General features: G+C 56.2%; 1 protein-coding gene across 2 annotated transcripts in view; it reads right to left on the bottom strand.

Annotated features, from left to right (window-relative positions):
* Nucleotides 1–13,600, bottom strand: part of LOC102016005 (chromosome unknown open reading frame, human C15orf27) — a 101,554-nt gene that overhangs the window by 9,043 nt on the left and 78,911 nt on the right. For both annotated transcript variants that reach the window (XM_005393470.2, XM_013518946.1), the window contains 2 exons: nucleotides 12,521–12,636; nucleotides 2,257–2,446 (listed from right to left, as the gene is read on the bottom strand). In XM_005393470.2, coding sequence (XP_005393527.1) covers nucleotides 2,257–2,446; nucleotides 12,521–12,636 — 306 coding nt within the window. The remainder of the gene's footprint in view (nucleotides 1–2,256; nucleotides 2,447–12,520; nucleotides 12,637–13,600) is intronic.

Genomic DNA, 13,600 nt, shown 5'->3' with positions numbered 1-13,600 from the left:
GGCCGGCAGTGAGTTCCGCAGGCGATGACTGCTCACCAGAGAAGCCATGGCTGCAGGGACAGGTGATGTCCTAGAGGCCCCTTTGTTCCTGGACAGTGATGGACTTGCAGGCTCTGTGCAGGCCCAGACTCTGCTGAGGCCCAGATGAGCAGGCCCTGGAGACACAAGACAGATAAAGCCCCCGAAGCAGCCTGGCGGGGTTCGTGTGAGGTCCCAGGAAGGCTGGGAGGGCTGGGTGCTCACCCAGAAATGGGGTGAAGTGCCAAGAGGAGGCTGGCAGGGAGCTGGGCCATTCGGAGGGCAGCATCCAGGAGGCTCAGAGCCCTGCTGAAAAGCAGGGATGGAGACAGATGCACAGGGATGCTGCCGTGGAGGCGGGAAGCAGACAGCAGTACAGCAATGTGTCTGCAGCCAAAGGAGCCACAGGTCCACAGCAGAAGGCAGGTTGGAGGCCAGGCAGAGGTCCTCTGTCACCATACTCAGAGAGACTTTCCCTGCAAACACTGTGATCTCAGGCTCCCAGCATCTGGGACAGGTGAGAGCCGATTTCAGCTGTTGAAACTACTCAATGGGTAGCACTTTGTCATGGGGACCCAGCAAACTCTTACACATCTTGGCGGGATTTGGGCTTTCCCTGATGGAGCGCATGAAGTCAGGTTCCACATTAGGAATCTGGGATGACCATTGTATGTCGGGGGGAAGGGGGACTGCAGAAGTCCCCGGAGGAGCAAAGCTGAGGTCAGAGAGCCGGGTGAGGTTGGAAACAACGGTGGGAGAGCAGTGAAGGTGAGGATGGGGCGATTTCAAGATCCATGCAAGAAGCAAGGCTGGCAGGGATTGGAGCTGGCCCAGAGGAGAAGCAGGACTGGAGCCATGGCTGAACAGGGGGAGCATCGAGCTCTGCTCAGGAGTCCAAGCGTGGGCTGCAGAGTTAGGGGTCAGTAGAACCACGGGGGACAAACAGCTACCTGGGGCAGCATCACGGGGAACTCAGGCCTGTGGCTCCCTGCCTTGGGCCTGCAGCCCCTAAGAAACTGCATTGGTTTAGGTGTTCCTCCGAGAAGCAAGGACCTGGAGAGCTTTGCCCCAGAAAGCAGCTATGGTGTGTAGGTGACGTCCCTAGAAAGCAGTGTCTGGAAGGAGGGGATGGCCTGGGCAATAGCTCCTTTGCAGGAGAATCTTCCTGTCGGCAGAGCCCTTGCAGGGAGAGGTTGTGGGGAGGGGTCAGGCACCTGCTCTTAGGAGCTGAGCGGTGGCCTGGGCCTCCTGGCAGAGTCACAGCAGGGACTCTGATGGCAGCACAGAGTTGGACACAGCAGCTCCCCTACCAGGCCCCAGATTCTATGGTTCTTAGATCTGACGCTCTCTCCAAGCATCAGAAGAGCAACCTCTGATCCCCCAAGTCATCCACAGCTCCAGAGCTTTCTCAGGCCCATTGGCTCCACACACTTCCTGGGAGGCCAAAGGGGCTCCAGTTAGGAGTCCATGCCACAGAAAGCCACACTGAAGCCAAGGAGAGGCAGAGCCACCCGATCTGCTCAGCCTACATGGCTCTGGGGTCGCTGCCCTGGCAAGGGGACACAGCACCCCAAGGTGAAGTCACCATGGGCTCAAGCTACAGTTGCTGGTCCCGCTCTGAGCCCAGCACCACCATGTCCTGGCCACGTGGCCCTGTGCAGTTCCCCAACCCGCCTGAGAGGAAGGCTCAGTTTTGGCCTCATCGCAAGCAAGACTGACAAAACCAAGGTCCAGAAAGGCTGAATTCCCTGCCTGGGGCTGCACAGCTGAGCATGCAGTTGGGACCTGGATCTGAAACCTCTCCCCTCTGCGCAGTGCCTTGCCTGGGTCACAGCCCCCGTCCCATTGCAAACGTTAGGCAGTAGGCTGCGGCCCAGGCCTGGTCTTGTCTTCTGCGCCCTTGGATGTGGAGTCCAACAGGAAAGTCCCAGAGTCTGGCTGAAGCCTGGTAGTGATGAGCCATTGGGTGGCTATTCTGGGCAGCTTACCTCCCGTGGTGGGAAGGCAAGACATAGGCACTCCTGGACCCACACGTATGAATGGAACATGAGGGCCAAAGATCATGTCTAGTTGAGCCAGCAGTGCTTGACTCATTGTTCTCCGTGAACTCCACAAGGGAGACCTGAGGATCCCAATCTGGGATTCCCCCAACTGTAGGCAGAAGAGCGGCCATGGCCAGTCCAGGTCTAGGAACCCTGAGCCCTGGGGGGCTTCACCTGACTCCAAGACTGGACTCACCTTGCGAGGGGTGCAGCTCCTCCACGACGCTCTCAGCTGCCGTCTCCTCATCCCATGCACCAGCCTCCACCACCTTGAAGCGGCTTCGTGGCTGGCTGAGCACGTGTGGGGCCTGCAGGGCTGCTTCCCGCTCTGCTGCCAGGTCCAGGTCCTGCTGTGCCAGGTGCGCACGCAGCTGCCGGATCTCAAACTGCAAGAGGCAGAGGGCCAGGTCGGTAAGCTGGAAGAGTGGGGGACCTCGGCCTGACGTGGGGTCTTGCTCCTGATGTGGGGCGGAATCAGGAGGAGAGGGCTGAACAGCCAAAGTCTGCACACTGTGCTTCTTAGAAATCCGCTGGTTCCACACTCTAAGGACAGCTGTGGGACTGGACTTCAGGCCCCGCATCTTTCTGGCCATGTGGCCTCAGACCTTCACCTTCCTTGGCCTTGCTGTCTTTCTTTGAGGGTTTGGGCTGCATGCTAAGGGGTTTGTAAAAACCTGAACACGTTTTTAACATGGTTTACTTTTGTTGGGAAGAGCTTCTTACAAAGCCTCCCAGAGAGCTCTTGGTTCATGGCTGAGATGGCTGCTCACACTCAGCCTTCCCAGACATCTGGGTGTAGGCCAAGTGTGGGTTTGACATGGACGCCTGGCTGTAGCTCAGCAAAGCCCTCGCTGCCACCTAGTGCCCTAAACAGGCATTACATTGCTCTGTGCAGCAGTGCTGAGGCCAGGGAGAGCAATAGTGGTCTGAGTGGCTCCCTCCCTTGGTTACTGCTTGCAATGGTTTCAGAAGCTCAGCCCTGACCCCTCGAATGCCACACTCGCTACCCCAGCTATCTAATGGACAGTGCCACTCAGCCAGCTCAAGGGGGCTGCAAACAGGCAGGTCCAACTGGGAGTTACCATCCCCCCAAAGCTGATGGGACCACAGGTGTCCCACCTCCTGTTAGCTGGAGCCGCACACATAAGCATCTACCTTGTTTCCTTCCTGTCCCTCATTCCAACATCCAATCTGCTCCCAATCCAGCCCCAGCCCAAGAGCTCTCTCACTTCTCCCCACCTCTGCTGCCGGCTCGCACCCGGGCCAGCCCAGCTCCTGTGTCCCCTACTGCCATTCTCAGAAGCCATCAGACCGCTGCACCCATCCACACAGCTCAGTGTCAGCACCACCCCTGGGAGGAAGCCCGCACTCCTCTCCGGTCCTGCCCATTCATCCAACACGATCTCCTCCTCTCTCCATGCCCAGCTTCCCCCCGCTCCACAGAGACACCAGGCACGCATGGTCTCGGCGCCACTTCCCTGGCTGCTCCAGGACTTTCCTAACCCCCACCTACAAAAGGCACTCATCACGCCAGTGTGTTTGGATTCTCTGTGTTGCACTACCGCATTCTGATGTTTTCATGTATTTTACAAAAATACTATTTTTATGAAAGCAGGTTGTGTATACAACCAGAATCACTTCCTAGCGCCGGGCTGGCCAGTTGGCAAACTGGCACTGGCCACCTTCCTGATGTCTGTGTCTCTTGTGTGGTCCAGGGAATGCTCAGGTCAGGTTATACCTGTGCCTGCCTGAGCTGAGCAGGGTCTGGGGCCGACTGTCACACCACTAGCGGAAGAACTTTCATTGACCGACACTTCCAGCCCCACGTCTCTCCCTGGCAGAGCCCTGCGGTTCAATCTCTCCCAAGGAAGAACCTCTTGACTCTGGGAGCATGGGCTCATCTCCTGACCCTGCAGGCTTCAGAAAGGGCCTTAGGGATTCTGAATGCCGAGTGCAGGCTTTTGGCCACTGCACCCTGCCTCAAAGCACACCCTGTCTTCGCTCCGGGTGCACCGAGGGGACAATCAATCCCTTTCCCTCATTACCGCTTTCCTGTCTGCTTTCCCCAAACCCCTTGAAAGCTCTGACAGGACAAGAGGCAACTTCTTATCTCTTGTCCCTCCTTTACTGTGGAGTTTGGGAAGGAGATTGGGTAATTATGTGCAGTTCCTTCCCCACTTTATGTAATGACTATCTACAGGCTTATCTCTCGTTCACCCCGACAGTGTGCTGGGTAAAAAAAGCCAAATTCTTCCCAGGGCACGCTAATCGATGCAGGAGGCTGACTTCAAGCCACTAACATGGTGTCATGGGCATTTTGGAGAAACGTGTGCAGCTGGCTCTGGCTAGTGGCAAGAACCCTGGCACAGGCGGCCAGCCCCACCCCCCAGCAGAACGGGACAGCAACCTTGCTGTGATGTCACCTGACACGCAGGAGGCACTCAGGTGATGTTAAATGAGTGAACGAACTGGTAGCTTGTTTAGTTCTGTGGTTTCAGACTGAGCCTAACTCCAGCCTCAACCTGGAGGAGACTCAAAACTGAGATGGAGACTGAGCCTGATGCTGGTCAGACTGAACCCTGATCCCAGCCACATGCAGAGCCCTGACTCGGCCACAGCCTTCACCCTGACGCTGATCTCAGATGGAGCTCAGATCCTGGCCCCACCAGCTCAGCACCTAACAGGGCTGCTGGTCTCAGAGGGTGGGAGAGCGAGGCTGGCCCATTTTGAGGTGTCTTCTGTGCAGGAGGAGAGGGTACATGCCACTCCTTGGCACCACAGCCTCTAGGTCCTCGAGGGCCCATGGAGCAATGCGGCTGAGCTCATCCGAGAGGCCTGAGAGTGTAAGGCCACTCCACTCCCTCTGGGTAGGAAGCTTCTAAAGGAGGAGCCCCTCCTGCCCATGCTGATCTGAACTTCCCCTGGGCACCCTGGTCTGCTTTCTCCAAGGCCACATATCTGGGCCTGCAGGCCCAGCTAATGGCTTCCCGGGCCACTCTGAAGGGATGCATTATTGATGGCCTGAAATTGATACAGAGCTGCCCCAGAAAGTCCCACTGGAATTCAGGCCAGACAGCTGGAGGCCAGGACTCGCCCAGCCCCAAGCCTACGTGTGCACACAACAGCTTGCACACTGATACAGGTTTCGAGCTAAAGACATGAGTCACTCACTCAGCTCTCCAAGTCACTCATTCAGTTGCCAAGACAGGCAGAGTCTGCTGGGGACCACATTAAAATTCTGTTATACATTTTGTCATGGAAACACCTGCCCCAGCTTGGGGGTGATCCCTGGTACAGAGGAGGCATGGAATGTACACGAGAGGGGGTCAGTAGGTGAGAGGGATTGGGGATCTGCGGGGAGTGTGTGTGGCCACAGTGAGGTGTTTAAACAGCAAGAAGCCAGGGAAGTCCTCATAGAGCTGGGTGGGTGGCGGAGGTAGTAGGTGGTGATCCAGGGAGCAGCCTGAAGGGACCATGGCAGCTGCAGAGTGGAGATGGGACAAGATGGGCCAGGGTGGGGACAGTGCAGAGGGGGAAGAGGGAGACCTAGGAGTGCGGCTGTTGGCAGGTGGCAGGGACTAGAATGGGGTGAGAAGGAGAACAGCCTGCTTTGTGCGCACAGTTTTACCGGCTTCCTGTCTGGAGGCAGTGGAGTGGCCCAAGGCTCTCAGGCCTTATCCTGGGAAATAGTGGCTCACTTCTTAGAGGGGTGCTGCAGAGGGGACACATGGCTCTCAGCTCTGATCACCGGCCGGGGCAGCCCAGGGGGTCTCAGGATGTTCCAGAGAACCTGACTCTGAGTCCTTACCCTGGCCACACGTGCTTCCTGCTGCCAACGGAAGGGCTGTCAAGGGTCCCAGGAGGCTGATTAGTCTGGGGTCCCAGCGCTGATTAGTCTGGGGAGACAACTGAGGCCTGGAGGGAGGAAGGAGCCCTCTGTATGGGGAGAGGGCAGGCAGAGGCGAGGGCCACAGGGTGCTTCTGCAGCAAAGCAGGGGACACCGCCAATGACTCTGGCTTCCAACCCCACGACCTTGTGTCAGGGGACTTCGCAACGCATAGATGGAGAATGACTTAGCAAACAGCACAGAACATCCTGGTGGCTGCAGGGCCAGGAAAGAGCAGGAGCTCCCCATGGGCGGGAGAGCTGAGGGCAGGGGGCGGGAACCTGAGTTGCTGGTTCTCCCCTCCCTGATTTTGGGTCTATCTATTTACCTGTGTTGTCCAGGAAGGCAAATGGCCTCGCTGAGTTCTGGGTCTGAAATGGATTCAGTGCTACCTCTGGGGCCCCAGCTGGGGTGGGGGGATGCAAATGCCAGGTAACACTTAGTATTGTCTCGAGGCCATCCCTTGATCCCTGCTGGGATGTCCACTTCCAGGGACTGAGTCTTTAGAGAAAGCAAAATCCCAGAACCTCTGAAGTGCATCATCAGCATCATACAGCATGGAATGTGACCTACCAGTCAGGCAAACAAGCAGGGCGAAATCACTATCAAGACGGAAAGCAATCCGTAGAAGCTGACCTATGTAAATATTTTGTTGCAATTCAGAAAAAAATATAAGGGCTTCAAGTAACTATGATTAATATGTTAAAGAAAATCAGGGAAAAGATGGGTGGAATGAATGCAGCATTCCAGCAAAGAACTAGAATCAATGGAAGGAATGCAATGAAACTTTCAGAAGCTTCATATACAGTATTTAAAATTAAGTACTCTATTGATGGGGGTGACAGCAGGATGGACATTACAGAAGACAGTTTTGGACAGCCCAATAAACATATCAAAACTTACAGCCTGAGGAAGAAAGAAGGGGAATGAGGGAACAGAACAGGGTGTAAGAGAGACATGAGACATAGTCAGTTGGCTCGATACAGGATTAAAGCCCCAGAACAGAATGAAAAAATGTGATAGAAGCAATAAATCCACCAGTCCCAAGGCCAGGGGTGTGGCTCCTGGCAAGGGTATGTGGGAGGCCTTGGGTTTAATCCCCAGAATAAAAACAAATCATGACACCCCCCCCCAACAAACCCCAAATCTAATGAGAAACATCAGCTCATAGTTTCAGAAGCTCAGACACCCTGAGCAGGATAAACATGGAAACCTCACACCAAGGTACGAGGAAGTCCCCGCAGGAAGAACCACCCCACACTCACTCTCCCCGGGAGAAGGTGCCGGGGGCTTCCATGATTGAAGGAAGCAGGTTTTCCACTGGCAAACTGACCTATTGGAAAGAAAAAGAAAGTCCGCCCCAGGATGGGAAAGAATTCACTGTGGAGTCACAGCCCCACTAAATGCGAGTCATTAGCTAAGTACTTCTAATTGGATAACCTGCCAGATGGGTTGGGGTCCGCAGGGAAGCCCGAGGTGTGCATTACTGGAGTGGATCAGGGCCTTCCACAGACGGTTTTTAATGTAGGGCCAAGTGGGCTGGACCCACTGGAGGCTGTGGCCACACCCAGCACTTCTCTGCCTCTAATGGGCTGGGTGTGGAGTCCACTTGATATGGGCCTTGGTCCGATCAATGCACTCCTGGGCCAGAGCTCGATGGTATCTAATGCAATAGCAATAATTCTGCTCCATCCTATTAGTGCTGTCTACGCAGACTGCCCTGCCTTCCACCCCCATCTGCTTTTGAGATGGCATCCAATGTTTATTTCCATTAGTTCCACCATTGTTGGTAACAATAAAAATCAGGAGACAGTTGCAAACTCATGATTTAGGGCCAGGGTGAAGCTGAGACCAACCTTGGCCCCTTTCCATCCACTGTGAAGATGACTGGTCGTTTGGCCATAAATTTAAATTATGGCAAAAGGATAACATAAGTTATTCCTCTGATGGCTAATTTTATCAACTAAATAGGCTTGTCATTAAAACTATCAGCTCTTTTACAAATCACTTCCCATGTTAAAATTAAAGAAAAAAAAAATCCTCTTCCTACAGGGAAGATCCTGAATAATCCAGGTAACAAAGGCACCTGGGCTGAGCCGGGACTCGTGGCCTCCACCAAGAAAGAGCTCCCTGGGATGATCCAGCTCGAGCCGTCCTGGAGCCAGAATGTGTTCCCACTGTTTTCCTGCTACGCCTGCCCTCTTGCTCATCTCGGAGCTGTGTCCCCAGCCTCTAAGTGAGCAATTTTTGTGCACAAATGCCGGGGGACATCCTCTTGGGGTGCAGAGATTGGAAATGCGGTTGGCTGGACAGGAAGGGGACAGTCAATGTCGTCCTCTGTCACCTTCTTCCTCCAAACACATGCTGAGCAGAGGTCAAGATTATGGCCTTGTTTCTTCAGGAAACAGGTAGGGAGACACACCCCAGGATGTTGTGCAGAGACTGCTCCTGCCACATAGGGATGGGGAAAAGGTAAGGAGGTCACGGGCCCATTGGCCTGGTTTACAGATTAGGCAATTGTGTAGGTGACCTTTCCTCTTCTGGGCCGCACAAAAGGCTCCCCTGGCATCCGGCCTGGGACTGTGTAACTGAGTTTTGCTAATGAAACAGGTAGAAGCCACATCACCATGTCCGAGCTCAGCAGTGCAGCTCCAAGCTCAGCTCTCCATGCCCCTTCCCTGCACACTGGCTGAATAAAGAAGACCCCGCGGGAGGAGCCTGGGGGCCACAAGGTCCTCCTGTGCTGCACCGCCACAGCCTGTCCTGGAATGAGGTGTGTGACAGACACACACTTCCTGCATTCGGCCACCAAGATGGCTGGCATCGTTTGATGTGGCCACTACAGGTTCTCATCCTCACTGTGCCTCGTGCACAGATCCTATTATGGCGAAAGGAAATGAAGTCCTGGGTTGGTCCCCAGCCCTCTTGTGACAAACGGCACCCGGACAAGAACAGCCCCTCCACACCTCAGCCTTCCCGTCCATGAAGGGTCCCTGGCCTCCAGCCATGACCATCGGATGGAGTGAGCTGACGCGCATGGCAGTGCAGGGTCTGTGCTAGGCGCCTAGTCTGCTCCCCATGTTTACTGAGCCCCCAGTGTGTACTATGCGGTTTAATGTGACCCTCACAGCCTCTGCATGAGGAGAGCCTTGCCTCCCTTTTTCCAAAGACAAAGCTGTTGCCTCCCAGGTCAGGGAATTTTCTCCACACCAACCCCCAAGGGCTCCCGGGTTCCTCTGGCCTCCCCAGAGGCTGGGCCTCCTCAGAGGCTGGGTCTGAAGACACCCTAGGTGGGACCCCTTGTCCCTTGGTATTCTGCCAACTGCCTTGGAATAAAGGTTACTGAGGACAGAGAACTCAACTTCCTCTGTGCTTCCTGTCGAACCCAGGATAGAAATGAAATTCCACAGCAGGTCCATTCAGATCCTATGATTTGGGGCCAACATCTATTGTAAGGCTTAGAGAGCAACGAGCAGGTAGCCTGGATGTCCAGCAGTAGAGCAGGATGCTGGGCATGGACCTACATACGTCTCCTGAGTGGGTTTGAAAGATACGTCAGAAGAACAGGACAGTGCATTGAATTAACCACTGCGTTTGAGCAGCTCTGATTCCTGGAGCATCTGGTAGACAGAGACAGACAGACAGACAGTTGACACTGTCTCCCTGAAGGACAGCCACGAACATCCTGCTTCACACCCATTTGGGGACAAGTGCGATGATCTCTTAGGAAAATTCAGGCTGGGATCCAGACAAGGAACAAAATAAACCTGAGAGAGGAACTTTCGGCTGTGGAGTGGGATTCAGGATCCACGTCTTCATGTCTCATAGGGCGGTGGGCAGGGTAGAAGTGGACTGCGTCGTATGGCCAAGGCCTAGAAGAGGTCGGACTGACTTGGATGAGATTTCCTCTCTGCTCGGCCCTCTCGGCTCCCCTTTGGGGCAGAAATCTCACGGTAATGCCCAGAAGTCAGGAGGGAGCACGGGAATAAGAGAAGCAGCGAATCCCGTCTCCCTGTCCAGAAAGAAGGGCCACATGGCCCTGAGTGACCTGCAGGAGACCCCATTTTCCTTCTAGCCTCCAAGCTGCTCTGTGGCGTTGGGCACACTGCTCCCCTTCTCTTGGCCTGCAGGGCCCTCTTGGCTAACCCTAGACTGGGCACGTGCCCTCTAGGAGCCTTCCCTCTGCAGTGTGAGGTGTTCTGGTCCCTCTGGGCATGGCTGGTGGCAAGCAGTGAGCTGTTAGGTGGCACAGAAGATGAAATGTCTAAGGTGTCCATGGCAACCAGCAAACACGTCACCTGAGAGGAATCTGTATGGTCACAGAAGAGGCAACTTAACCTTTCTAAGAAGCAGTTATGGGGCGGGGGGGACTGACAAACACCAGGAAGGACACCCGGATCCATCCCAGGTTCCAAGAGCCCTGGAACGCTGTGTGCTCTTGGCTGAGTCCCCACCGTGGGCGTGTGGACCTGGGGGCGGTCACATGGGCCCGGTGGGCAGGACGGAGGAGCACCCAGTGTCAAGGTTTATCACCTGCCATGTTTTAAGCGTAGCAGCCTCACCTGGGTTTTGTTATCACCCCCATTTCCAGATGAGCAGGACTGAGGCCCACAGAGGGTCTAGCAGTGCCCAAGGCACAAGTAGCATGGTTGGCTTTGACCTAGTTGTCCTTAATGTCTATTGTTACCATCACAGGCTCCTCTCCAGAGGGGTCTGGCCATCCCCGACATTCCAGGGACAACACACCGAGGCGAGTCTCAAATCTGGTGTCAGCCCTGGACAGCAGCTTCCTGGTTTCCCTGCAGAAGCTCCAGCACCACCCGGCCAGCCCTCCCCAGCATCCCCCTGGGATCCAGCCCACCCGATGATTTCTGCTATCTTAACTGGGATGACAGGCTTCAGGTGGTTTTTGAATTAGGATGGCTGGTTTGTGTTCATCTCTTTTCCAGATGTCACCAGCGAGAGGGATCTGTCTGTATTTATTGACTCCTTCCTGTGCAGAAGCACAGCAGCCTCCCTGTGGCCCAGCCCCCCGGGGAAGGTGGCCACATGTGGGCAGAAATTGGGGGGCTCAAGACGGGGGTCACTATGGAGACACGGGGGTGAGCCTACCACTAGGATTTCCTCCTTGGCCACCTGATGCGCGTGCTGCTGACAGGAGGTGAGAGACGGGGTCGGCACATCCCCCGCCAGCCAAGCGGCTGTGCATGGAGGTGGGGCGGGCAGCAGCTTTCTGCTGATGACTGCAGAGGCAGCGCGTTTGTTTTTCTGTCCCAAGGTGCACTGAGAACCACCTGATAACCCCCAGCAGGTTTCTGGATGACACCCAGAACTGTCTTCTCCTCTGGCCTCGATGGCCCCTGCTGTACAAACCCGACTCTTCCACCCAGTGGTTGCTGTCTCTTTGGTCCCCTCTGTCCTCTCCTCTCTGTCATTCAGTGTAGCCAGGAAGAACCACCGAAACTCACATCAGAGCCGACGCCTCCTGCCTGACTTCCAGCACTGCTCCTCCCCAAGACGAGGCCAGCCTGGGCCATGCCCAGCCCCTCCAGCCCTCCTGCTGCCCGCCGCCTTGGACACGGGCCTGGCTTTCAGCACCTCACTGCTCAGGTCAGGGCCCCATCAACCCCCCTCACTCTGGACTCTGAGCTGGACAAGCCCTGGAGAGGTGTGGGTGGCACTAGACCACCGTCTGGGCTGCCCAACTCCCCAAGGCCCCTGAGGGCAGCGGCCATGTCCATCAGGGATGCCAGCACAAGTCCTGACTGACAGAACGCACTGGAGAGACCCTGTGGACTGCCTGCTCCCAGACCCCTGGACGATGTGTCCCTCGGGGGCCCGCCTGTCACTCAGAGGCATTCTGTGCTCAAACGCAAGGCTGTAGCGTTTCCGAAACAGGGGCAGATGGGGTTCCCTGACAGACAGACGAGTAGGCACATGGCATGTGACGGGTGAGACACCAGCCCTGAGTCCCCGGAGGGACCCTGTGTACCAGGCAGCGGGGGCACAAGTGTGGCCATCCTCACTGCACTGCAAACCAGGGGTATGTGCCTTGGGGCTCCATACCAAGCCCGGCCTGCAGCGCTGGGGGTGGCAGGCTGAGCTTGCCTGGATCATGGAGCAAGGGGGCAGGATGGCCTTCCTGTCATCTGTCCATCACCCCAACATCCCCACCATGTGACCTTCACAGGAGCCTCATCTGCTAGCATTCTGCAGCACCCTGTAGCCCAGCTGCAGGACTGGCTGGCACTCAGGCCCTTCTTCTGAACCCCCTGGGGAGGGCTGTGTGCACCCCTAACCCCTCTTGGGGTGTCCCAGGGTCCTGGTGCTGATGGGCACAGTGGTGCTCTGCCGCCCTCAGCAGACAGATTTGCGCCTTGGGGACCGAGCCCCTGTAAGTGCCGGTGAATGGTGGGTGCCTTGGCAACTCAGCTGGGATGACAAGGACTGTGCCCTGGGGGGCCCCCTCACCTCATGTCCCCGAGTGCCGGTGTCCTGGGGCTCTGGGCATTTCAGTGTCCCCCACAGGGCCTGCTCAGAATGGACAGAAGAGCCGCACCGCACGTTACCTACCCCCTGCTCCTGGCAGATCTGCGTCAGCCTCTCCAGCTGCTCGTCCTGCATGACCTTGGCCTTCTCGTACTGCTGGATGACCATCTCCATCTCCACCTTCACGGGCAGCACATATGCTGGAAGACAGACAACCGTGAGGCTCGGGCCGGGGGCAGGGACAGGGTGCCCGGGCACCCGGCAGCATCTGGGGAGATGCTCAAGCTGCTGGGGAGACACTTTCTTGCCCTACAGGGACTTAATGTTGGCTATTGTCACAGCTGCCCGGATAACAACTACCCTCCAGCCTCTTTTGCAGCCGTGAGTGGCAGCGGACGCGTCCTGGCCAGTGGGTGTAGCGGAGGGGGCATGGCATCTGCTTTAAGAGGCTCCGGGGCTGTGGGGACTGTCACATGTCCCTGGCATGTGGCCAACCTGGAGAACAGTTTGGCAGGGCCTCAGCACAGTAAACCGAGGGGCCACAGCCCAGCAGTCCCATGCCTAGGTGCCTGAGAGGACTGAAAACACAGCCCACATGGCAGCGTCACTCACCATGGCCCTGAGGTGGAAACAACCCAAACCCCCACCAACCGCCGAGGGGACAGATGAAACGCACACTCCAACAGCACTTGAGGGAGGAGGGATGGATGCATGGATGACACTGTGAGCCCTGAGGACACTGTGATGAGTGGAAGAAGCCAGGCACAAAATCCCTGTGTTGCGTAATTCCGTTGACACGGCGGGTCCACCATGGGCAGCTCTGCAGGGGTGGGAAGTGGATTAGCTTGAGCCTGGAGCTGGGGGACGGGAAGAGATGGCTGGTGAGCTCGGCCTTTCTTCTGGGAGCTGACAGTGCTCTGAGCTTAGGTCTAGCGCAGGCTGCACAACTCTCAATGGCCTAGAACTTGCTGAAGTATGCATGTTGAATGAGTGGATTTCAGAGCATGTGAATTAATCTCAAGGAAGATATTAATGACAAGGCGGCCTGTATCCCAGTCCAACATGGCAGACAAGGCCTCTGGGACCAGTACAGAAGACTGAAGCTGGACTCTGAGCTCCAGGAACGGCCCCAGGCTAGGCTCTTACCCAGGCTATGGGAGACAA

The sequence above is a fragment of the Chinchilla lanigera genome, unplaced genomic scaffold (assembly GCF_000276665.1).
Source record: "Chinchilla lanigera isolate Chin_1 unplaced genomic scaffold, ChiLan1.0 scaffold00049, whole genome shotgun sequence".
In the NCBI taxonomy this organism is placed as follows: domain Eukaryota; kingdom Metazoa; phylum Chordata; class Mammalia; order Rodentia; family Chinchillidae; genus Chinchilla; species Chinchilla lanigera.
The sequence above is the reverse complement of the archived record's forward strand: the minus strand, read 5'-3'. Positions and strand labels throughout refer to the sequence as shown.